The sequence below is a fragment of the Microtus pennsylvanicus genome, chromosome 2 (assembly GCF_037038515.1).
Source record: "Microtus pennsylvanicus isolate mMicPen1 chromosome 2, mMicPen1.hap1, whole genome shotgun sequence".
Classification (NCBI taxonomy): domain Eukaryota; kingdom Metazoa; phylum Chordata; class Mammalia; order Rodentia; family Cricetidae; genus Microtus; species Microtus pennsylvanicus.
In genome coordinates, this window is record NC_134580.1 from 79,468,066 (window position 1) to 79,493,731 (window position 25,666).

At 46.7% G+C, this 25,666-nt stretch overlaps 1 protein-coding gene across 6 annotated transcripts in view; it reads right to left on the reverse strand.

Moving 5' to 3' along the window:
- The window catches only part of Cd44 (CD44 molecule (IN blood group)), an 83,561-nt gene extending 60,821 nt beyond the window's left edge, over positions 1-22,740 (reverse strand). For 4 of the 6 annotated variants that reach the window (XM_075961547.1, XM_075961544.1, XM_075961545.1 and 1 more), the window contains exon 1: positions 22,485-22,724. In XM_075961547.1, the coding sequence (XP_075817662.1) occupies positions 22,485-22,557 (73 nt within the window). In that variant the 5' untranslated portion in view covers positions 22,558-22,724. Of the gene's footprint in view, positions 1-22,484 lie in introns of all 6 variants that reach the window. The other 2 variants (XM_075961550.1, XM_075961549.1) reach the window with 2 other exon arrangements.
- Positions 22,741-25,666: the final 2,926 nt, after the last annotated feature.

Sequence of the window (25,666 nt, forward strand, 5' to 3'; positions counted from 1 at the left end):
AACTGAGGCTGAGAAGTTAAACAATCTGCCCGAGGTGGCTCCGTTAGGAGTTGAGCAGGCTCCTTCCTGTGTTGTCATGGCAGCCACGTGTGGATGTCTCTCCCTGCTGCACTTTGGTGTCCAGAAGTTCCAGATGAGAAGTGGGGTCATGTCCCTCCCTGGACAGTTTGGAGACCATGGACTCAACATTCTAATCCCGTGCAAATAGAGTTGGTGGCTGGAGGGAGTGGTGGCTAATTATTACTTTCTCCCCTTAGGGTGGATAATTTCATGCAGAAATCTGCACCGTAATGGAACTTAAGAGGTCTGTGCCTAAAGAAGGTGGGCCTTTTAGGGACCTGTATGAAAAGGAAACTCTTTCTGAACTGACTGGATTTCTACTTGGCTGGAGCAGTAAGCAGGCCAACACCTCTGCTCTGACACTATCCAAAAACCAAACCAAAAAACACACTTAATTCAGCTACTGATGCTCTTAGCCCCTCCCTCCACACTGTCGTCTCAATTCACAGGAAGAACGATGGTACATCCTCTAGCGGCTACAGCGTTCCACCCCCAGTAGCCTCTGCCCGTTACTCAAAAAGCTTTCCCTGAATGACTATGAGCTTGGGAATAAAACCGAGTTGTCCATAAACCTCAACACTTATCTGCAAGTCGCCCTTTATCTGTAGTTCACCTCGTAACCAACACTGACTTAAGGTGGATTAAGCTGGAGCAAGTTCAGAGGCTAAGTTGGTGCCTTAGTTACGGTTACTATTGCTGGAATAAAAAAACACCATGACCAAAAGCAACATGGGGAGGAAAGGATTTATTTGGCTTCTATATCCCAAGGCACAGTCCACTGAGGGAAGCCAGATGTCATCAGCTCCCACCCACAATGGATTGGGCTCTCCCTCATCAATCAGTAATTTAAAAACGAACTCCGGGCTTCCCTACAGACTAATATTATGGAGGTATTTCTCAATTGAGGTTCCCGCCTCTCAAATAACCCTAGCTGTGTCGAATTGACATAAAACTAACCAGCATAGTTGGGAATTATTATGAGGAAGACCCCATTTCAAACCAAGATTTATGCCTTTACTTTTTCACTGTTTTCAAGTATATTAACAAACTGTGAAGTCACACAGCTATAAGAATATATATTTGTGACAACAAAGTATTGTAATAACTAGGCAGAGTTCTAGGTCCCCAATTTCAAAGCTGAAGGCACAGATATTATCAGGTCACATTTCCAATTGCTATCTCCCTTTTCTCGTTTTCTCTTTTTATACGGTGTGCTAAAGTGAACAGGTAGAGAGGGGGTGTGTGAAGATGTCTGTGCTTATACATCCTGTCTGCAGCTCATTCCTCAGACACCTCTGCATGTACACTGTAGAACACATGCCGCAGAGGCTGCTCTGTGCCGAGATGTTTTAAACATGGGCCAAAGGACTCCCAGGATTAGGACTTTTCCAGTCACCCAGTAAACTGAGAGGCTGTAATTCCCACCTCTTCCTGCGCTACCAACCTGCGAAACTGTATTTGTAACAGCAAGGCCAGCCTCAAATGGCGAGCTCCCAGAACTCATTTCTAACAAGCTTTTACATCCAAGTCAAGCCACAGGGTTTGGACAAGAAGCTTGAGCACTTGTTACGTGTTCACACCGAGTGGGCCAAACATAACTTCCCGCTATTAAGGAAGACAGCTCATGCAAAGACCCACAGGCCTGGAAGCACAGGAAGATACAAAGAACCCCTTGATCAATTTGTCAAAAGAAAATGTGTTGATTTCCCTTAAAGTGAATGGGCATTCAATATGACAAGGGAGCACACCTGCCAAAGGGCTCATCTTTTACTACAGAGAGCTCTAGAAAGCTCCATGTGAGAACAAATTGCCACTTGGGATGAAGTCTGTACGTCCCAAAGCACATACCTATAATAAGGGTATGGTGAAAGGTGCTGACTCACAGGACCAGCCATAAAAATATAGATGCATGTGCCAGCTATGATCCTGAGTGCAGGAGATAAAAACAAATCCCTGCCATCAAAGTGTACATGAGAAAACAGACAGCCGATAGATAAGCCACCAACCTATGAATGAGGCAGCTTTAGGTACCAATAGTGCCACAGAGAAAACAAAAGAGGGCCTTGTATGACTCCATGGTGGGGCTGCAACGGCAAGTAATCATGAGGTCATAAGTTCAGTCTCCTAGGAAACCGTGGACTTCTTAATTTGTTTGTTTGTTTGTTAGATTTGGGTGGGATCTGACACCTGGAGTGATGACTAATCTCCGTTGTCAACTTGCCTGGATTGGGATTCACCTGGGAGACACCACGCTCCTGGAATGTCTGGGATGTTTTTCCAGAGACCTTCACTGAGAAAGGAAGGCCCACCCTGATTTTGGCTGGCACCATCCCATGGGCTGGGGCTCAGGACTGAATATAAAGGGTGAAAGAAATGCCAGAATTCCCTGTGCCCCGATTCCTCGTTTTCCCAAATGTGAGGAGTCCCAGCTGCATGCTCCAGACACCACGAACTCCACATGCTTGCCCTGTCAGAGTGGACTGTACTCTAACCACAAGCCAAAAGAAGGTCTCTTTCCCTAAACGCCCTTTCTGTCACAGCCATGAGAAATATAAACAATACACTCGACAAAAGAAAATCTCTCCCCTTACCCATCTCCAGACTGAATTAAATTTGGAATTCATCTTTGCCTTCCAGAGTTCTAAAGGACATGCGCCTAGAATCTGGACTCTGTGGTATAGACAAGAGAGAGTTGGAAGGTAACTATAAGACAACCGAAAGCCCCGGCTCTGAGAGCAAGAGCTCCATCTGGATCATAAGCTGCTTACAGTATTGGGGCAAGTATGGCGCTATCTGTCCCTTGTAGAGCTCAGTCGGAAATCCAAGGCGATTCGGGGTTCCAGAGTGGCCCAGCAATGTGACTCTCATATGGGTACCAGTTTTACTTTAGCTCCTGGTACGTGGAAACGGCAGGATTTAACTCCATGGAGTGTAAGCTCTTAACAGACCACAAATGGCTGTCCTGAAGTGGGCCCTCCTCTTAGCGACAGGATGAAGGGCATGTCATATTTTTAACCTTTAAGCCTCAGGTTTTTCATCAGTAAAGTAAGGCAATGCTTTCCACATGGAGTGCTTTTCGGGATGAAATGGTGAAACACAGCTAACGTGCTTGGCAAAGTGTCTGAGTTTTGACAAAGTGCTTGGTAGCTATTGGTCAATATCTCAAAGATACCTCAGAGAGTAAGGTGTCTTCAAAGAAGCCTAGAGGTAAATGTAGCTTTTATGCCAATTTAATTTATGGTCCATCACTATATTCTTGATTAAAGCCAAAAACCTCCAGTGTTCAAGTTGAGTAGGATCCAGGACCTGGGCCCTCGATATGTAGCTTCTAACAATTCAAACGCCAGTGAGAGATTATGAATGAAAAACTGAAAAAATACATAGAGGACGGATGAATGGATGGATGGATGGATGGATGGGTGGATGGGTAGATGATAGGACTGAGTTGATCTGGCAAATCAGAGAAATCCAAATATTTTATATAAAGAACACCACACCAGGAAGAAATTTGCCCCATCCAACCAGCGTGGGCCCCATGAAGGCTAGCCTCATTCATCTTTACATCCACAATGGTGACATAGACTGTGACAATAAATAAACGTCTCTTTAGCGAAGAAAACATTAATTTGACATGGAACTCAGTGCTCGACTCCTTACTGATAAACTGTGAGCACTTGAAGCATCACTTCAGCTCTCTAGACCTTAGTGTTTCATCAAAGTCGTTAAATTCCGGGATCTCTAATTTCCCACTCAGCCATCTTCCTCTAGACAAGGTCTGTGTTTCTGTCTGCCTAGCGCTCCCAATGCTCCAGGGACCCTGGTAGCTCTCTCTTGCCTGCAGGGTAGTGGCATTTTGTTCTACTATCTGGACAGCGAGGGTGTAATGAATATTTGAAGCAGGGTGGACTGGCCAGTGGAGTGCAAAGGCAGACAAAACAAAAAGATAGTGTGAGCAGCATCCTGTTCTCGAATTGCAGCAAATGAAGCCGTTTGCACACAGGGCACAGAGTCCACCCATCAATGGAGCTTCAGGCGAAGAATGGTTTCAATTAAGAGAAAGACAACAAAGTTGCTGGTTTCCTTAGAGAGAATCTTCCTAAATTACCACAAACATCCCCAGAATTCCCTTCAGTGAATTTCAGGATTTGGGGCCAGTTCAAACTACTCTTCAGTCCTAGGACAGTCCTTGCCCTGAAGAGTTGTTCTGTGGGAACAATGAGAACTATCCCCACCCTGGGCTGGCTCCCTAAACTCTGATGGTCTTGGAGGCCTTACTGTCCCCGAGAAAAAGGGAGGAAACTCCCATTATCCCCTTTCTTCCTTAGTAATCCTTCTGAGTTGTTGCAGTTGGGCCTCTTTACTCAAAGATCCAGGGAAACGATGTTTTTCATTCTAAATTCTTTGCAGACAAGGAGACCTTGGCTTTTCTATGCCTTAGAGCCCTGAGAGCAGAAGAACAGAATTAACCCTACAAAGTGGAGTGGACACTGGTGAAATAGTGTTAGATGGGGAAGGCAACTGAGAATTCAATGCAAGCTGAGGCCCATAGGGTCTGAGACATCTAGAACAAACAACCCCTGTCCACGAGCCTTCATTTCCCAGACTCATTTGACGCTAATGAAATTTTGTTACTCGTTTATTTACTATATATTTACTCAGGAAAAAATAGATGGTGTAAGACAATGAATAGACACATGCAAATTGCCAGCAAAGGAGTAGACCATAGTACCTACTCGGTAAAGTCCTCTTCCACCAGGAAGAGAAAGCTGTAGGCACCTGGCCTTGACCCCCCAGACACAAAAGAAAGCTAAACTCTGAGTCTCTTATCTCTTTATACAATGGAAAGTCATCTCTGCTTTGATAATCTGTTGTTTCATTCTAAACAACAGTCTAAAAGAAACGAGCCAAACTTTCATGAGCTAAAAGGAAGATGGGAAGCTGACTCAAACACAAACACTCCCATTAAAAGGTGTAAAAGCCTTGCTCATTTTTGGGGTGTGTCTAGGAGTGGCTTTTGGAGGAGAGCAGAACTAAGCAGTTAGAGGCAATTACAGGTGTTTTTTGGAGGTTAAAGAATTGAACATCCCAACAACAGGCAGATAGGCATTTACTCTACGCACTCAGAAACTGGCCCCCAAGCTGGGACTTGTGGGAAGGGTGTGGGCCGGGAGAAACTCCAGCAGCAGGCAGCTATCATGTTAAGCTACCCCCTACAGGCTCCTGAGTGCTGTGAGACACAGAACAGCATTGCAAAGAGGCCTTTCTAGGGACGGCTCAGCAGGTAACGTGGTTGCCACACAAGCACGAGAAACTGAGGTCAGACTTCAAAGATTCCAACTAGTAAGTGTTGAGGGAGGCCTGTGCCTGCAACCCCAGTCTTGGGGGAGGGATGGGGGAAATCTCTGAAACTCACTGGTCAGCTCGCTCACCAAATCAGTGAGATCCAGCTTTCCTAAGAGACCTTATCTCAAAGCAGGAAGACAAAGGCATCAACTTCTGGCCTCAACATGCATGCTCACATCCCATGCTCACACCATGCACACACACACACACACACACACACACACACACACGCACGCACACACGCACACACGCACTCACACGTGCGCTCAAATGCCACTCCTCCAGCCCTCCCAGCAACTGGAAGAACAAGAGGCAGGAACGGATGCTCCTGCTGAGACAGGCAGCCTGTGCGATTGACTATAATTTTGCAAGTAAAGACAGGACCCAAAGACTGCTTCCCACTTTGCTTTTGCCAGCTACAGCTAAGGTTCCTGGAACCTCACAGCTTGCCTGCTTCGTTTGCTCAGAGAGTGTTCCAGTAAGCCCGTGCGGGTGTCAGCACTCTGAGGTTCTGACCTCACCAAACGAAACAAGAAATTGTTGGCTAACGTTATGCTCAGAAAGGGAATAAAAATTTTTCCGAGGGCAGTTGGAAGTGTTCCTCAAATGTGCCAGGAGCACAGTCGGGGCTGAATGGAGTAGAGAGAAGCCTAGAATCCTTAGGATCATAACAATGATCATAATTATTGCTGTTGAATGCTTGTTCCATGCCAGGAATTCTATCAAGGGCTTCATGCACAGCATCACATCAGTCCTTAAGCCACTGGAGTTAAAATTATGTTTCAGAGATGAGAAAAACGGGGCAGAGAAGGTAAGGGCACCACTGAAGGCGGCAGCAGAACTCGAATCCAGCCGTGATGCCAGGACCCACATTGCTTCCTGAGTATGCATGACAACGGATGAGCCTGGCAGTCCAGACTTAACTATGTGGTCTGGAGTAAACATTTTCTGTTCCAGACTTTAGAAAAAGATAAAACGTCTGGCTTTAAGAGACATTGCTCCGTGGCCGCCGGAATGAAGCCGGGGCCTGTTTCTGATGTCTTCCAGAGGGGCTGGGAAACTTGTTTGGAGAAACCAGATGAGTTTTCCAAAGTTTTCAACAATGCAAACAATGCAGAATCCAGAAGTGGCCAATGACTGTAGCACTCCAAAAGCAGAAACAGGAAGCTCACACACTTAATAGGGCACTTTTCCCATACCATGAGACAACAGCTGAAGGAAGCCTGGGGATTACCTAATGGTGCTTGCTTGTTTGAAAGGAGGAAAAACTAACTGCTCCAAACGCAGACCTGAAGAGAACCTTTGGGGACTTCTTTTCTGCTCCAACAAGAGGGCTTCGAAGTATCCACAGCTTGCTTCTGCAAACCTCAGCCAACCGCCCTGTTTCTAGAAGAGGAATGCTTTTCCTCTGTCTTTCACATCTGTCTTAAGTGGTCAGATGCTACCCACATGCAGATTCCCCTGTGGCACGCTTGCAGGAAACCCCGGAAGAGAATCTCTTGAATGATCCCACTCACGCAAGGACTGAGGGAACTGGGGTGACACAAAGCCAGAAAAAAGAAGGTTGGAGGGAAAAGCCAGCCTTCTTGATGAGCTTCCTTCTCTTAATCGCTTGTGTGTGTGTGTGTGTGTGTGTGTGTGTGTGTGTGTGTGTGTGTGTGTGTGTGAGAGAGAGAGAGAGAGAGAGAGAGAGAGAGAGAGAGAGAGAGAATGTGGAAACAGTTTTAAAAGATGCTATTAATTATATGACTGACAGATATGGTGGTAGACTCATAGCAAGAGAGATCATAGAGAGAGAAATGAATTTTTCAAAAACTGAACTTCAAACTTAGCCTAAACTCACCATGTCTAACCATAATCTCACCCAAACCTCTCTAAGACTAAAGTAAATCACAAGCGTTCAGAGAAGGGAATTCAAAATCTCATTCACTCAACAGGGATTCTTCTAGTGATTCTGTATGCTGGGAGCTGTGTTACTGGGGTCAGGACAAATAAACAGGTCACATGCCGTCACAATCCCAGCAGAAGCTATGGCCCAGTGGAGAAGCCAGACCTTAGACAAGTCAACCCCAAGCTCAATGAGTCATGAGAGAAACACAAGGTGTGGTGGGATCCAAGAGCTCGTTCTAGCTGCAAGCCTTGGCTCTGCCAGCTCCTACTGAATGTAGTCTCAGCTGGGAACAAAAGGATGCACTGGGAACTAATTAACCAAGCTGCAAGGTGCACGGTCAGGAAATTCACCTCAAAATAAAGCATAAGTCATGCTGGCTCAAGAGAACCCATTTCCTTCATCACTAGATAGAGCAAAACCCGGTCTCTTTCCTTTGTACAAAACAATCACATCTGCGATGACCATCGTTAAACATCCTTGGATAGGGTCATAAATCCTTGAACTTTATTTACTTGGTCAAAAAAGAATGGAAACTCACCACGACAAGGAAAGAATGTAAGAGCTTGGGGGTGGGGGGATGGGGATATGTGCAGCAAAATGATGCCCTGGACATCATGTGACTGTAACTCTCGTTAGCTCATGTGTCTGTGGTTAGCTGCACAAGACTGGGCCTGCCAGCATTTCATCATGGATAGAGCAGATGATAACGTGGCCCTGCCCCTCCCTAAGGAACTATCAGCAGTCCGTGGTTGCTGGGAGACAGAGTTACTTTCTTCTGTGGTATAGCCACTCACAAGTTGCTGCTGTCCCAGTAAATAATCTCCCAACCATGCTCATGTGAGCGACTATAACTAAATTCCGCAAGTCACGTACAAAAACAGACTTGAGAGCAACAGGGGACTCAGTAGGAAGAAGAAAGACTTCAGCAGAAGACAAAATAGGAATGAGAGGAGGGAACGGGGGGGGCAGGGGGGTAAAAATGACTCAAAATCATTATATGCACATATGAGATAGTCAACAAAAATTTTAAATCCTGAAGTCCTCTCTCTAAAGCTAAATCATGCAGAATGGAGACACAGACATGAGTTCTGGAGGTATAATCTCGGATTCTAATCCTCAGAGTACACCAATTAGCTCTGACCTTGACTTGTAGTGAGTTTAGGAAAAATCATTAAAACTTTACTACGGTTAGGGAAAAAAGTATAATAATGCTAACCACGAAGTTAATGTGAATGCTGGACAAGATAATAGAGCTGAAAACACTTCACGCACATTAAAACACTCCAGTGGAAAAATGTAATAGGAAGGCGAAGCCTGCCATCTCCCTTGGGAGTCATCATCTCTGAGCTTACAGGAATAGATGCGCATCCAAGGTCAGGGTAATTCTCTTTTAATGGATCACTACAGAGAAGTGGTCCTCGTGTGGGGGCAGCTTCTGCAGCGCAGAGATGGGTTGCAAGTCGTAAGTTTCTGGTAATAAGGTGCTCAAGCATGCAAAAGAGGAGCCCAGGAGCTATTGCTTATCAGTTATAACAAGTTTAATATTATTCCTCAATGGTGTCTCCTTTTATGGAAGAGAAGAAAGGATACATTTGAAGCTACTGGGATTGAGAAAAAACCTAGACCTCAAATTGTGATGAATCTCCCACAAAGCCTCACTATGAGGTGCAGCTTTTCAGAAAAAAAAAGCTGGAGGGTGTGGCTCAGCAAAATAAGAAGTTAGCTTTGTGTCTCTGACTTCATCTTATATTGAGTCTCAAATCATATGTCTACCAGATTGGTAGATACTCTCTGGGGCCTTACACATCATAGCAGACATTGCTAAGACACATCACATCAGACATTGCTGCAATGGCAATATAGATCTAACTGAATTCAAATCTGCACAGAAATCTAGAACTTGTGCTGGAGGGGGAAGGACCAGATTCCCATCTCTAATGGATGGATCATGATTGGGCTTAAGTCAATCACGGTGGCCTGAGTTTCCTTGCCCGTCATGTGATCCCATTGGTCCAATGAAAGAAAAGAGGAGTCCACCAAAGCCCTCTGGGAAAGGTGTTTCTCCATTTTAAAAGAGAGGTGTTTGTGACTAAAGCATCCCTTCTGCTGATGAACACTGGCATAGTTTTTATGCTTGGAGCTGTGGGTGTCATTTGGGCAGCATGAGGAAGACCAACGGCTGTCAGAAGACAACAAGCATAGCAGTGCACAGTTAGGAAAAGAGTGCCATGAGTCTTGGCAATATCACCGCGCTCCTGAGGTCACCTGCTCCCATGTTTCCTACTGTGGGGGGAGTTATTCACAGAGATGCCTGCCTGGATGCCTGACAAGTATGGATCCAGATACAGGCGGTGGATAACAAGCATGTGCTTTGCTGCCTCGATGGGGTGTAGCTTCTGGTGGGTTGTGATAGTGGTAACACATCCCTATCTCACCTGCCAAAGGAGATGCATCTGAGGAAGAGAGGATAAGGAGAATGCTGTCATCACGATGGGGCAGATGCTCTTTGCGTTTCTTTCTTGGATTGGATACAGTGGCCGACAATAGGCCATTTGGAGCAGGTGATGCCTATACCATTTGGTAAGTTTTTTTTTTAACCTTCTGTTTCTTCAGAATTTGCCTTCCTTTGCCACTCTGACACATGCTTCTAAAAGTTCAAGTCACTTCTTAGATTCCCCTGATTCCCTTCTGCCATGGGCTATTGCAGAGATATGTGTATTGCATATACAGATATGATTACCAAGAAGCATCCGTATCTGGAGAACTTTTATACAACCCAAAAGGGAGGCCGCCAAAGGAGGCTTGGTTTAGCTCATATCACTACAGGGAACTTTGACCACACTAATCAGATCATGTTTTTCACACAGAGCTAGTGGGGTTCTGAGAAATCCAACAAAAAGGGACCCCAAAAAAACAAGGAATGCTGCAAACACAGTTAATTCTGCAAACATAGTTAATGCTGGTCACTTATGGGCTCAAGAGGCTCGGAACAGATGGGATCCCCTTTGTATATGCCTTCACTAGATTGTGGGTGTCTCTTCCATAACACAGGACACATGTAATTAAATAAGGGCTCATCTTTGTTTAGTGTCTGTCTCTCAGACACAGTTGCTTTCAGGAAGTACTGACAAGACTGTGCTTTGCATCTCAAGTCACGTCCTCACTGTCTAGCAGATACTATAGTTTCACACATCTTGTTGACACAACCCACAGAACATATGACCATCAACTTTTCTCAGAATCCCACAGGTCAGGCTAGGTTGCTCTGGGTCTTTTGTTTCAGTTGCCCCATAAGTGAGAAAAGATCCAAAACACACCAAATAAGAGAAGCAAGAAAGTGAACAGCTCTAACACAGCAATAGTCCCCAAAGAGTATAGTCACCTACACCATTCCCTATCGTGGCTTCCTCCCTGTTTATAGTCCAGGTATTCTGTATGAGAGCAGTCATACAGTGTTTAATAAACTCTTCTATTATTTCAAAGAGGAGAAATGGAAAAAGATTTGCCTAGGAGTCGGAAGGCCTGGGTTTAACTAGCTGATTGTGTGACTTTGGGAAAGTCACTTGAATCCTTGAGGTTTCCTTCCTTTAGATATTAAAGACAAGGGGCCTACATACTTTCCAGCACTTCCTTCTAAGATGGTAGCATCTTTGGCTTGCGGTGTCTAGGCCACAGTAACTTCTCTGTTAGCGTCTTCCTTCTCTTTCTGCATTTCTCCATCTTCTAAGCCATATTTTGGTGCTTCTGTGGGGACCCGGTTTAGCTTGCACCTTTCAAGTTGACTCTCAGTACTAGAAAATCAGACAACACCTCTCTCGCCTGTCTCCAGTGCTGTGATTGAGTTACTCCACCAAAAGCATCGGGCCCCACACCACAGTGCTCTGCCAGCCGAGATTCATTCTCATGCCTCGGGAAACGGCAGAACTAGAAAGCCTGAGCCAATACGGAGCCCTCTTAGATAAGAAGAAGTGCAAGCTCTGAGAAGATTGGTGAGCATTCCGAAGAATATTGTTTCAACGGCTGGGGTCAACCAGCAACAGGAGACAGAGATAAAGGCGAAAGTTAGCCCAGGTAATAATAGCACCCTGTAGTTGTATTCACGTGCTTCAGCCTGACCAGGGAGGAAAAACACCAAAAACAAACCTACTTTCACAGCAGCAAGGGAAGGTGCAGAGGTCAAGGGGAGGCAGAGGAATTATTATCCTAGGTGGTTCACACAGTATTGGACAGATAAAGCCCATAGCCCAAGGTCACACAATTAGGCTTTCACAGGTTGGGAATTAGAGCAGAGCGTCCTAATCTTACCTAGGGGCTATTTCTAATAGACTCTCCACGGAGCCTTTTGTTGATACCTCGGTTCTATCTTATCTTACCTGCCCAGGTAGTGAGTCTACTTTTTCCCTTGGGGATGAGTAGTGGGAAATTTGAGTGGCCAGAGAGGGTTGGCTAGGCCGAGCCTAGAATTCAGCTTTCATGACTTGGATGCCATGCGCTGGGGCAGTCTGGAATGCTGCCGCTGCTTTTAGATTCGGGACACACAGAGGAGTGCCCGGTGGCAGCTGAGAATGCAGAGGCTCCCGGGCTGATAAAAGTTGTAATTAACATCACGTACAACCCTTTCATCTTCAAAGGCTCTCCTCCCATTAGCCAGTTATTTCTCCTATCACCCTCATGGGTGAGGCATCGCTTTTTTTGTCTTCTCAGTTTGCAGATGGAGGTGATGTGAAGGAAGGGCCCTTTGCCAGGAAGTCTGGCCTTGGTTCAAACAGGAGATTCCTGGCTCCAAGCATCTAGCTTGACATGGGGTGATGGGAAAACAGAATGAGCATGAATCAAAAGAGAAGGCACAAGTCACTGAACCTGTCCTCTGGGGTAAAAGACTATTTTTATACTGTTCTGGAAGGGGGCGGGATCACCAGTGTGGCTCCTTATGTAGGCTCAAGACTGGCGAAACACGCAGGAGATCATACACGACTTTCACAAACATAATCTAGAGAAGCCTGGTGCTCTAGCATAGTGACACTGATGTGACAAGGGGGAGCCAATCCTCTCTGTCTACCGCAGACATCACTAACAGATCACAGCATTCTTTGTGTACAGATTGTGCTTTTAAACACAGAACCCCAGGCAGCCTCTATGATCAGTAATAAATGTCACACGAACAGAAACCAACCTGTGACTGATGCCACCCTTCTTTCCAGTTGTCAATTGCACAGCTCACTAGAATGAAGTGTGGTTTGTCACCTCGGTTTTCTATAGCCGAGGAAACAGAAACAATGATAAAGGAAGGACCATGCCCACAGTCGTTCTGGGACCGAGGCGAAGAGCTGTCTGCTGTCTGCACGTGGGTTCCCACTTCTCCTAGAGTAACACAAAGTCTGTGTGACTGGTTGGAAGTACAGACGGCAGAGCCATGGTCAACAGCTACCAGTGGTTGGTGCATTCCAGATGGGTATGAGCTGGGGACAAGCAGAAAGGGGCAGCCAGACTGAAAATCTTCAGTGACCGGTAGAGGGCTGGAAGCAGACTGAGTATTCAACCTCTGAGCCACTTTGAAAACCTCTGCCATAACACAGTATTTGTGATTTCTTTTTTTTTCCCCCACTGAGCAATAATTTCTCTGGATTGATAAGAAGAAAAAAATTAACAAAGATCTAGGAATCTCTTGGTAGAAACAGTGAACTGCGTTGTACAGTGCCTTACTTAAGTTTGTATTTTATATACATGTATAATATGTGTAAGGTGTGCATATATGTTATTATCATCATTTCACTTTATGTGTATGGGTGATTTGCCTGAATGTGTGTCTATGTACCATACCTGAGCTTGGTACCCTCAGAGCGCTTGGAGCTAGAACTACTTAACTGACAGTTGTGAGCTAGCATGTGGTACTGAGAAAAGAACCTGGGTCCTCTGGAAGAGCAGCCACTGCTCTTAACCTCTGAGCCACCGTTTCAGCCAATATGTGCATGTATTATAGTGCGTGTTTTACTGAGTTCATGGATCATTTTGCAGTGACATGCTGCAAAGGCTCCTCGAGGGAGACTGAGAAACCCAGAATGCTCACGAAGCTCTGAGAGCAAAGGACATAGTTGTTTCTTCTCTTCGGAAGTTGGATTTCCAAGCCCTTTGGGACAATATTGTTTGAATCATCACTTGCAGCAAGGAGTGTTTCCATCCTGCCCATGGTCCCAGGGCTTGTTTTCTTCAGTGGAAGCCGTGAGCCTTGGAGGCACTGCTAACTTCTCTGTCCTGGACCACTGCACGTGCCCACTTGCAAGAGGAGGGAGAATTTGGTGGCGCACAAGGAGGGAAGCACCTTGTCCCTAGGAGTTACTGTTGCCTGCTGGTGTTTATGAAGTGCAGCTGGGTCATTGTGCTTTTTTCTGGCATGGATTAATAATTCACTTCTGACATTTAATCTACACTGGGCACCACTTTTCAGGACTGTACGAGTTTAGTATTATAGTAGTGTTTTTGTTTCCTTCGAGTTTTATGAAGCATGGGTATCAGTGAACTCAGAGTGATGACCTTACAGAGCGGGAGTTCTGGAATGGACTGTGGAGGTCCCCTAGAGTCATGTCTCTCCTTTCACACATGGCAAGTGTGAGGAGAGTGTGGGGGAAGCATTGATGAGTGAAGAAGTCCCCGGAACAAAAGAGAAGACTCATTTCTGTACTGGGGGCACTTCTGTATGCCGTGGATCTTATTCTAGGCACAACTGCCTGAGCTCAACTTGGGAGAGAGAGAGAGAGAGAGAGAGAGAGAGAGAGAGAGAGAGAGAGAGAGAGAGAGAGAGAGAACCAAAATCTCAAATCTCTCTTGTTTCTCAGCCATGAGGTCTCCAACACCACCACCTCCTCCCAAGACAAACTCCAGCAACAAATGTCTGGTTACATAGAGAAGCTCCTTGATCTGGAACCCATCAGTGGGAAGAAACAATACTCATTCTCTCTACCCCACCACACATTTTTTAACACAGGGACCAAAAAGCCAACATCTCTACTCAGAGTGTTGCTGAGAACAGGGTTTCAGTGCTGAGAAACCCTAAGGAAGACCTAAAGGAAACCAAGAGGCCTACTCTACTAGACAAAACCTAATGGGTTTTTTATCCTCCTGGCCTTGCCCAACACATTAAACCTTAAGAAAGGTCCACTTAAGATGAAGAGGCTGCCCAGAAAAGAAACTTCAAGGAGTTTGAGATTTGCTGCAAGACACCCTGGGAGGCGTGGGGTTTGGGTAGGATGGTGGGGGTGGGGGTCCTATGGGCAGAAAAGAAAAGGCAAAGTTGAAAATAAGATAACCAGAACTTACCAAAAGGATCTCAAATAGTTATTGATGGTGATTTCTTCCAGATTAACTCTGGGAATTTTATTGTGTTAACTGTCTAAATATTTAATGAGAGCTTACTGTAGTTGGGGAAATATGTCATAGCGGGGAGCTGCAGTATCTGCAGACATGTTCATGAGGCATGAGTTTTCCGTCAGGAGCTTTGAAGATACGCAGCTACAGTTAAAGAGCATTCCTTTTGCTTCTTTTTAAATTAAGTCTTATTATTTTATGCATATTGCACACCCACGTAATGTATGTGCATGTTTCTGTGTGTTCAGTGCATGTGCACATGGAAACAGGAAGACAGCCTCACGTCGTTTCTTGGAAGTGCTGCACCCTGCTTTTTGGAGAGAGGCTCTCCCACTGGCCTGGAGTTGTCGAATAGACTTGGTTGACCACCCGAGACCCCCAGAGATCTTGTCTTCCCGGCATTGGGGACTGTAAGTGTGCACTGCCACTCCTGGCTTTTCACGAGAAAGCTGAGGACTAGGCTTAGAGCCTTGTGTTTTCCAGGCAAGCGTTCTACTGACTGAACCATCATCCTAAGTGGATTTTTAATGAATGATCAGGAGGTTCAACTAGCGGACAGCAGAGAAAGCGAGCGCACTTAGGAGTGGCTAAATGGAGGAGCCTGACTTCTCGCGAGTCATGAGAAGGAGTAGCCCCATCACAGAGATCCAGTGCAAAGACAAACCGTTGGCAGATTTCCTCTCCAACCTCACCCATGCATGCATGACCTGTACTCTTTGGACTGCCCTGAGTCCATGTCCTCCCTTGTCTGGTGGAGAGACCCCACGACTCTCTAGTAGCCACACAAATGACAATGATGCAAATAGTCCTCTCTAGGCTTCAAGTTGGAACTCATCTCTGTTGGCCTTAGCTTTCCTGACAGGGTGCAAACATCTGTGCCTGGCATACTATGTTTTTTTCTTTTGGAACCTACAGAGATGGGCTCAGGATTGTAGTGAAATGACTGTCAAGGGCAAGCGCCAGCTGCATGTACCCACTCTTCTCCCTTGCGTATTAGTTAGGGAAGTGAACACTTGCAAAAAGGTATCACTATTATCCTTTTTAAAAATGAAGTAAGGAACAGTGCCACCTAGGTCGTGGCTTGGGGTAGATGCTTTTGAGAGGTACTGCAGACCTGCTTGATTGAAAGTAAAGAGATACAGGACATTAAAACAGATGGGGAATCCTGAATGAGTTCCTGTCATGGGGCCAGAGGCCTACCGCCCTTCCTACACACTAAGTCACTTGTGCCCAAAGTGACTTCTCATCCTGGGTGACTTGTTTCTAAGCCGGAGGGCCCCAGGGCAAAGGATCTTATTCCCTGAGCGATGGTCACCTGCTTCACCAAACTGATCCAAGGTCACTTGGTTTACCACAGAGCTGGGAAGGAGGGCTCCTATGAGCTAACTACTCCAAGCCCTAAATGTGTACAACCTAATTCCTGGCAGACTCTTTCCTCAGTGACCTTCCTCCCCACCCTGGGTGCAGAGTCCCTTAAGCAAAGAATTAAGTGTACTGTTTCTACTCATTTGGTCCTCACTTCGGTTTTCTGTATCCATAGCCACAGTCTTAGATTATGGAAAAATATCAGTCAGCAAAGTCCACCTTCGCCCAGGGGAGAAGTAACGAAGAGACTATGAACCAATCCTCTCTCACCATCCATTAATTTACCTCACCGAGTCTACACCTCGCCAGCACCTCACCACCAGAAAGGGACTAGACTCCCCTTCAGGTATCAGAATAAGTGAGCCACTCAGAGAATGAATGGGGAAAAGTTTTCATCAGGTTATCTTTTCCCTCCCGTTTTTGGCAAGCCCAGTCCTCTCTCTGACATCATGTATTAAAATGAAAGCCAAGGGGCTAGAGAGATAGCTCAGAGGGTAAGAGCACCTTTTGCTCTTTTAGAGGACCAGAGTTCAGTTCCAAGCATCCTATGCAGCCTCACTGTTGGCTGTAACTCCAGACCCAGGGCACCTGACACTCTCTTCTGGACTCCATGGGCATCTGCACTCACAGGACCTGGGTTTGAATCTCAGCCCCCAACACTTTACAACCACGTGGCCTTGGCCCACTTCCTTAAATTCTGTGCCAAGTTACCTCGTGTGAAAAGGGATAATAAAAGAACTGTTTTTGTGATATTGGTGTATAATTTAAACAAGTTAGTGTACAGAAAACAAAGAGGACTTCAGTTCTGTTACAATTATTAACATTGGTAAACCTACAACCAGCAGGGGCAGGGGCTCTCAACACACATGAACTTCCAGCCGTTGTCAAAGGTACAGATGCTCAAAAATCACTGCTCCGATGACTGATGCCTCCTCCCTGGGGTTTTGCAATTAACCTTTACTTTCAAAAGCTGAAGACTTGAGGAAGATTCTTGAGACCTGAGTTTTGCAAATCTCCTCCTGGGTGACTCAAGCCATCCCCACCCACTTAGAATCTGTCTGCCCACACTTGCAGAAAGGAGGGACACTTGCCCCCAGGAGGGCACACCCAGACAGCTGGTGCACCCCAACCACATAGAGTTTCTGGCTCTATGAGTCTGGCCCCCACACTATCATCCCCTCATCCCCGTGTTTGTCTCTGAACATTTCAGGGAAAGTGATCCCAGGGAAGGTAGGACCTGCCCTAGCTGTGAGCAACTTCATACTGGGCAAGCTCCATGCAAAGGAAGCTGGCGGGGTGTCCTGTTAGCTGCCAGGCTTCCTGCAGATTAGCCACTTTGGGGGTATAGTAGTGTCAGTTTGGATAGCAGGTCGTAGAAGATACCAGAATCTTCTGGGAGGTGTTCCTGCCTCTCTCCCTCCTGCTGCCACCTGCCAGAAGCAAGTGTGGGTCAGAGGTTGTGTGGGCCTCTTTCCCAAGGACTCAAGTCTCAGACCAGCAACTCACAAAGCCAGCCATTACTGGGCAGTGTTTCATTTTGAGGTTTACGTGCGGGTTTGGTGTCAGCACCCAGCTCGCTTCTCACCCAACCATTCCCTAACCTGCTCCTTATACTACTGGCCCCAGGGCCAGCAGCCACCAAAACCACAGACAGGCAGACTCTCTGCTTGGGAAGAGGACATAGGAGTCCTACTGTAAGCAGTTGGCCAGCCAAGCCTTCTCCTCACCCTGCGCGGGTCAATAGCAAAGCCGTCAGCACACTGGCACGTACACATAAACACACTTACACTTCCAGGGTGCCAGGCAGCATCTATACATGAGAACTCTTCACTATTTGAGACCTTATTTCAGTTTAACATTTCTGCTCCTCTTTGTGGGCCAGCCCTGAGGTCTTGGAACTCAAAAATGGTTGAGATATAATCCCTGATACCAGGGCAGTGTATGGAGCTGCAGAAGGCCAATGGCAAAGGCAGTCTTCCCATTCCTGCCTAACGGCCCTGGCTCCCCAAACCCTTGCTGACTAGTTTGGAGCTAGTATGGGTTTTGTTTGTTTGTTCGGTTTGTTTTTGTTTTTAGTTCTGAAGATTAAGTTCGGGACTTTATGCCCGCTAGACAAATACTCTGTCACTGAGTTTTGCACTAGCCCCAGGAGTACTTGTTGAGAGAAATTTCTACCCGCTAAGAGAGTGAAAAGTGGGCTCAATTTTAAGGACCTTCTTTTTTTAAAAAAAAAAATGCTTGTGTGTCTTCATTTAAGCAAAGGTACAAAAAAAATTGAGTCATCAGCTTCTTGTTGTGCAAACCCCAAGAATTTCTCTCTGAAGTAGAGAAGATCCCCTTTGAAAACTCCACGGGGCCAGGAAGTAGCTGCCACCTGCTCCAGCTCGCTCTTTCACAAGATGATTTCCCTCTCACGCTCTGGGTGGGGTTGCTAAAATGGAGGTACTGATGAAACCTCATAGCTTGTCCCCAGCCCCAGGACAGACTGGTGGGGAAACCATCTCTCCTCCCCCACTGCCTGTTTATTAGTGGGGCAGAGTCTACCGACTTGAGTGGCCACATGTCCCCTGGAGGTTCTCAGTGGATTTTGATTCAAGATCCGTGACTTCTCTAGAAAGCCATGTCCACCCACTGCCTGGGATTTCAAGACTTCCCCTCAAATGGGGTCTGTATAACCGTCCAAAGAGTCCATAAAAGCGGTTCTCTATGGGTCATTGCTTCTGAAATGCCTGCGAGGGAAACATGAGAGCGAGTGTCTGTGGGCTTTTCTTAATTTGCAGGCAAAGGGTGTTGCCCTGACTTGTCTCTTGGGCAAGGAGCAACCTCTCCCTTTTTGCCAAACCTACAAATGAGAGCATGTCTAAAGGGGCAACCGGACTCCGATAAAGGAACTGACTTATTCCAGCAATAAATAACAAGGTTGGCGTGCCTGACAGCTGTGGCTGAGCCCGGAGACAGGGACAGAGGAGGGCGAGGCAGAGCAGCCAAGAGCCTACCGTCTGCTAGAGGGTGGCAAGAGAAGCCATTCATGATCACTTTGCTGACTACAGGGGACTGGAACAGTGAGAGACAACACATTATTTCCGGAATCCTCCAAAGGTGGTGAGAGGGTGATGTTAGATGATGGGGTACTCCAACTTTACCTCTATGTTCTTGGGTGAGTCCCATTAGTTCTGAGTCTCTATTTCTTTATCAAGACAATGGTGTTAGGAAAGCACTAATGTGTATGACTATTGCAAGGCTAGGTAAGAAAACCTACCACAAAGCTCCACCTGAATCTGAGCAGTGGGTGGGACTTCTTAAGAACTCCAGATGTTGAGTGGCAATAGTAACTTGCCAGGATTCTAAAATGGGGCACTCCTAACTTTTCAGTGATGTTCTGGAAGCATTAGAAGCCCTAAAACAAGATGGATCCCTCTTGAGCATCAATTTCCCTTAGGGAAATTAGTGTTCATTATTCTTAAACTCAAACTGGGTATATTGGGCCATAAAATACAAAACTGGTGAGTGTGAAGGGAGGCCGTACTGAAGGTGCTAAAACATTATCATGCCACACCCCCTTTGGCCAGGCCCTTCCCCTCAGCTGTTCAGGGGAGATGGTGGGACCCCCATAGTTCTCCAGAGACTGGAGAGTTCTAGGGTTATCCTTACGCCCTAACAGAGTGGGTGGGGAAATCACCAATCCCTATCTCCTATAGTCTGCTTCCTCTTGGGAAAAAGAAGGGCCTTTTCCCCCTAAATGATCTTTGAAGTTCCCATCTCTGAGTCTTGGTCAGTGAATCAGGAAATTTTTCTGGAATGAATTTAAGGAGATCTGTCATAGACCAAGAATTTCATGTGGTCCAGCGTCCCCTCCTGTGTAGGGGGAAGTTGGCAGAAATAGAAACTTTTCCCCTCAGCTGCCTGAGTCTCCGACAGCTCATCCCTGCGTTGGAAGGAAGTGGGTGTCCTGTGAGGGCAGGGGAATAACTGAATGAATGGACCAAGTCTAACTTCAGCGGGGATGAAGCTCACTTCCGTACTTCTTCACATGGGAAGACTCCACCAGGGCTCTAAATGCCAACAGAAAGCGGGATCCAGAAGGCTCTGGGTCAGCCCCAAGATGCTCAAAGGCACTCCTCTTTCCCAACAATGGAAGGGAAATTTCCTAGCAATGTTCTCTGGGTGTGGAGGAAAGGACACATGTGCCTATGGAGACTCCTTCCCTCTGCCTTCTAACCAGAGCCCCCACCGCACAGGGTGCCTGGGGCTGCTTGCTTTATCTGGGGACACTCTTCTACTTTTTGTCTTCTGACACAACTCTGGGCAGTTTCTCCTCTCACTGCACCCCTGCCCCACAAAACTTTGCCCAGTCTCAAATCTTCCCCATCTTCCTAAACCAGTCACTCCTAGAATTAGGGGGGGGGGGGGACAATGGTGCCTCTTTTCTCCGCCCTGCCCTTTTTCCTTCCCTCTGCCTACCCAGACCCACATCCTCTAGGTCAGATCTCATTTTCGAGTCTCGGTTCCTTTCCAAAAATTTCACAAAAGCATGAAAGCAGTCCTAGGCAGTCACTACTATGGCACTCGGTGGCCCTGCTTCTCCTGGTGCCACAAAATGTATACAACAGGAAGGCAAAAACCCCAAGGCAGGAGGGAGCCTGCTGATCTCTAGGACCTGTCTCCCCAGGGGTCAGAAGGACCAAGGACCTGGGAGTAGGCTTTTGAGAGCAGCCAGGAGATAGGCTAAGAAAATACAGCCACAGCAAAAAAGGTGTGGGTGTCCAACCTTTCTCCTTTTCCGAGAGGCCAGGTCCAGGGCTTTCTCTGCCCTTCCCCAACATGTCCTGAATGTTTCTGCCTTCTAGGGGCTCCATTGGAGCTCTGGTTCCCTCTGGAAGCCTCTGCTGTAACCTCTGCTGGCCAGACCGACTCTTTGCCTGATGCCTTTTTGTTTTTGTCCAGCACATGCATTCAGATATCCCCTGAGAGTCTAAGCTCTGGAGGTTAAGGAACCCGAGTTCACACCCGCACCACTCCACCCCTTGCTGTGTGAATACCAGAAGTAGTCACCTCTCTGAGCCTCTGTTCCCTACTGTTAAAAAGAGAGAGAGAGAGAGAGAGAGAGAGAGAGAGAGAGAGAGAGAGAGAGAGAGGGAGAGAGAGAGAGAGAGAGAGAGAGAGAGAGAGAGAGAGAGAGAGCTTAACACTTCTCACCAAATCACCATGAGGATAAAATGTGATATCATATTTGAAATGTGAACTATCTAACATAGAGCTTGGCACAGTAGTAAAGGGAACTAATAGAGTCCTGCGGCTATTCTTAACACTACTTGTATTACTTCTGCATCAAAATTCAAAATTTATGGTCTCCACCTAGCATGTCAAAATACCCAGGTTGAGCACCCCCACACTCGAGTAGTTTTAATAAATTCTTGCTGAGAGGAGCTCACTGTAGGCTGAACTGCCTTCATGACCCAGCCGGCATTTCTTAAAAGAAAAATTAACTGTGCCGGTGTTAAACAAAGCATTCGTAGAATTATCTGTTCACATATAGACAAAGGAAGGGAATGTTTGGAATTGAGCCATATTGAATACCTGACCCTAACTCCTCCCCTCCACAACCACCAAAGCCACCAACCTCATTTAGATGGCTTATCATGGTCTCTGCATTAATGCTTGTGTGTTACCCTGATACAGGTCCCCTCTTGCTCTGAAGCTGCCAGGCAGCGAATAGGAACTGTGTTGCCCTTTAACTTTGCCCGCACTGGCAGAACCAGGGGCTGCAAGTACTGGACAGCTGGTCTAATCATTGCTTCCTTATGTGCCCTCCTTGGCCCAGGCTGGAACCTCTTGGGCATTCAGAGCGTCAACACAGAACCGGTTCAAGCTCCCACAAGTTAAAGCAGTTGGTGACCAAAGCAGACTGAAAGAGCCCCCCCCCCCCAAAAAAAACCTGTCTGAGCCCGGAACTCACTCTCTTTAGTTTCCAGGGGTTCCTTTCTGAAAAGATCATTGCCAACCCTCTGGCTTGCCACTCCCTGCCACCTTGAGGACTACCCTACAGGTTTCCCCTCCAGCTCTGCCCCAGTCCCTGCCTCTGCGCTGACACCCACGGCAAGCCCAGCCCTGCTTGGGGGAGCCCCTGGGCACCGGAGCCTGTTAGTCCTGACACCGGCTGCGTGCATCCAAAAGTACAGTTACTTTTGAGCCATGTGCTCCGACAAGCGCCAGCGACCTCGCCCAAATTCTGCGGCGGGCAACCTGCCCAGCCAACTTTCTTCTCCCTTTCTCTTTTTCCTTTCACCAAAGCGGCGCTTCCCAATAACAAACTGTCCAACAGCGTAACCGCAAACCGAGCTTTGCTTTGCTGAGCTCACTTTACTGTATTCCCTACCCGGGCTATTCAACCCAGGGACATCCTGCTGAAGTCCCGGGACACTCTGCGTTCGCATCCTGGTTGCCCAGGCTAGGAGCCACTCACCGATGTGCTGCTGTGCCAGGCTCAGCTGCAAGAGGCAGAGTCCCCAAGCTGCGTGCCACCAACACTTGTCCATGGTGTGCGGGATGGAACCGAGGGATCTAGTCGTCTCTTAAAGAGGGTCGCGGGGAGCGGGGGGGGCAAGGAAAATGGATGGAACCTGTCACAGGCTGGGGGCCGCTGGGCAATGAGGCCGCCTCGGAAGTTGGCTGCGGTTTTTATTCCAGGCTTTGAAAGAGTGACCTAAGAGGGAGGGAGCGCTCAAAGACACACCCAAAGCAAGGGGGCTGTGACTAAGCAGCCAACGGAGGTTTAAAGACACACCAGCCTGCTTTCGCTGCTGCTCTGAACTCCTGCCCTGCTCTCCCTGGCAGCTGAGAATTGCTACCGCCCCCGTTTGCCCATGACCCATCCCCCAGACCACTCCACAGGTTTCCTTCTCTGGCCAGCCCTCTGCCTTGGGGGAGCATTGCCTGGGACAAGGAGAATGACTGAGTCCCGTGACCTCACCCCTCCGAGTTCAGACTCAGGCCTTTCCTTTGCCTCTAAACTTCTGGGAACCTGGCTGTGGAATGACTGTCCGGGTTTCCCCGGAAGCTGGACATTTCCTAGGGAGGAGCTCAGACAAGAGGGAGATCCTGTTGGGAGAATGGTGCCTTCCAGGGCAGGGTGGGGATTGAAAAGTGGGGAAATTGTGGGCGTGTTCATTCCTCTTTCCCTCTGAGAGAAGTCCAAAAATTTCAGTGGATCTCTGCTCAGGGAAACCTAGTGATGGCCAGCTACGGGAATCACATCGGACTCTACTCTGTCAGCCTCCCGTCCCAGCACGGCACCTCTATCCTGTCACCCACTCACCAACACGCTTCATTCATGGTCTCAAATATCTATGGATCCGTCTACCAGTTCCTTAAACCCTTTTAGGACTCACACATCAATCCACCGTCTTCGTATATGTGCCCCGACCTAGCCGTACTCCATCCACCACCGATTCTTACATTCATCCACCCATACAGTTTTCACCCACTATTCCATCGGTCCATCCTCATATCCCTTACACGCTGATCACTTCTTTTTTTTTTTTTTTTTTTTTTTTTTTTGGTTTTTCGAGACAGGGTTTCCCTGTGGCTTTGGAGCCTGTCCTGGAACTAGCTCTGTAGACCAGGCTGGTCTCGAACTCACAGAGATCCGCCTGCCTCTGCCTCCCGAGTGCTGGGATTAAAGGCATGCGCCACCATTGCCCGGCTGATCACTTCTTTCTTGTTTGCATTATTCTCCCTTTGCTGCAAACTTTAATTCACTTCCCTTTATTTCTTACCTGATAACTCTCACAGAGCATTGCCATATTCTTCAAGGGAGACATTTCAAGGCTGAAAACAGGGGGAAATCATATTTTAAATCACAATTCCTTATCTTCTCTTATATGCTGTGGTTACAGTTTGGACAACAAAGGCAGTGTTTATTTTTAATATAAAGCACTAAAAGCAAATCCAAATGAACTTCATGCCGAATGGGAAACATGGAAAACATGCCTGTGGCAAGACCCTGAAGGAACCACGCCAGAATTTCTGAGGGAAAGTGATGCTTTGGGATTTATGGGAAGAAAGGGAAAGAGTGAGAGAAATGCATCCAGCCACCTGCCCACCCGTTTATTCATCAACGCATAACGAGTGCCCATGGGTATCAGGATAAACCAAACCTGCTTTGTCCCCAGGCACCAGCTTACAGTCACAAGCCAGCTGCTGCCTACAACATGAACTATACTGTAAAATAGAGCCAGGACTGGAAAGACGGTTCAGTGGTAAAGTGCTTGCCACCAAGCATGTGACCCTGCTTTGATCCTTGAAACTCACATGGTGACTCACACAAGTAATTCTCTACCCTTCACATGCATGCCATGACATAAATGACACACACATACATACACATACAAACACACATACATGCACATGCACAAATATACACACTCATACATACACACATATACACTCACACATATACACATACATACACACATACATATACATGTACACACATACATATATATACACATATAGACACATATGCACATACATACATATACAACACACACATGTCATTCCTTATCAGCAGGATATCACTCTCAGAACACCCAAGATGTATGTGTGGTATGTTTTTAGGATGCCACCAAGCCTGAGATATGAAGAAAGAAATCACAGTATTTTTTAAGAACACCAATGAGATATTCAAGAGAGATGATATTTGGGGCAGGTATGGAAAGAGAAGGAATTTTTGAGAAACTGAAGGAACATGTCACTCACAGGCCATTCAAGCTACTCCTGTCAAGGAGTAGCTGAGATTCAAGACTAGAAAACCCAGCTCTTAGTCCTGTTCTGGTTGCTTACTATTTTATGGCCTCAAGATAGGCAATGAGCTTTTATGTGCCTCTATTTCTCCAAGTATAAAATGGGCTTGAAAACCGTATCCACTTTATAGACTTGATGAGAAGGGAGTGGCTTTGGAAGCCCTGCATCTCTTAAACACTGATATGTGTATGCATGTATATTTGTACATATCATACATATGTGTGTATAATATATGCATTCCATATATATTGACAGAAACGGTGTGGGTGTTAGATCAGATGCAGACACTGAATGGGAAAGAGCAAGACAGATGGCTAGAGAAGCCTGCAGGGGCCATCTCTTAGATAGCAGGGAACTTTGAACTGGATTCTCTAGGAAACCAAGAGCCATCAGAAATTTTTTAAATGATTTTTATATGAAAATGCACATAGCATAAAATGTACTGTTTATCCACATGCTAGCACAGTTAGATGGCATTTCGTTATTCACAGAGTTTTGTCTCCTGCACAGCTTCCTTGTAGGCTGTACGGTTAGAGAGAGCCTTACACTAACATTTTCAGAGACAGCGATGGGGCTGCAAAATCACTGAACCAATTGCCTAGCCAGTCTGTGACTGACGGGGTGTGACTCGGGGATCTGCCTTTCTGAGATGAAGAAGGTTCCTCTTGGCATCTAAACACCAAACACTTTAGAACCATCAGCAGCTGGAAAGAGCAGAACACCCAGCTGTTTGTGACCCAGAGATCACTTACTTCAAGTTCTAAGGGCCCCACCGTTTGGGATAAACATCCGGGTGGGTTTGGTGAACTATGGATGGGGGGTGATTTTTGTCTGTTTCTCTTT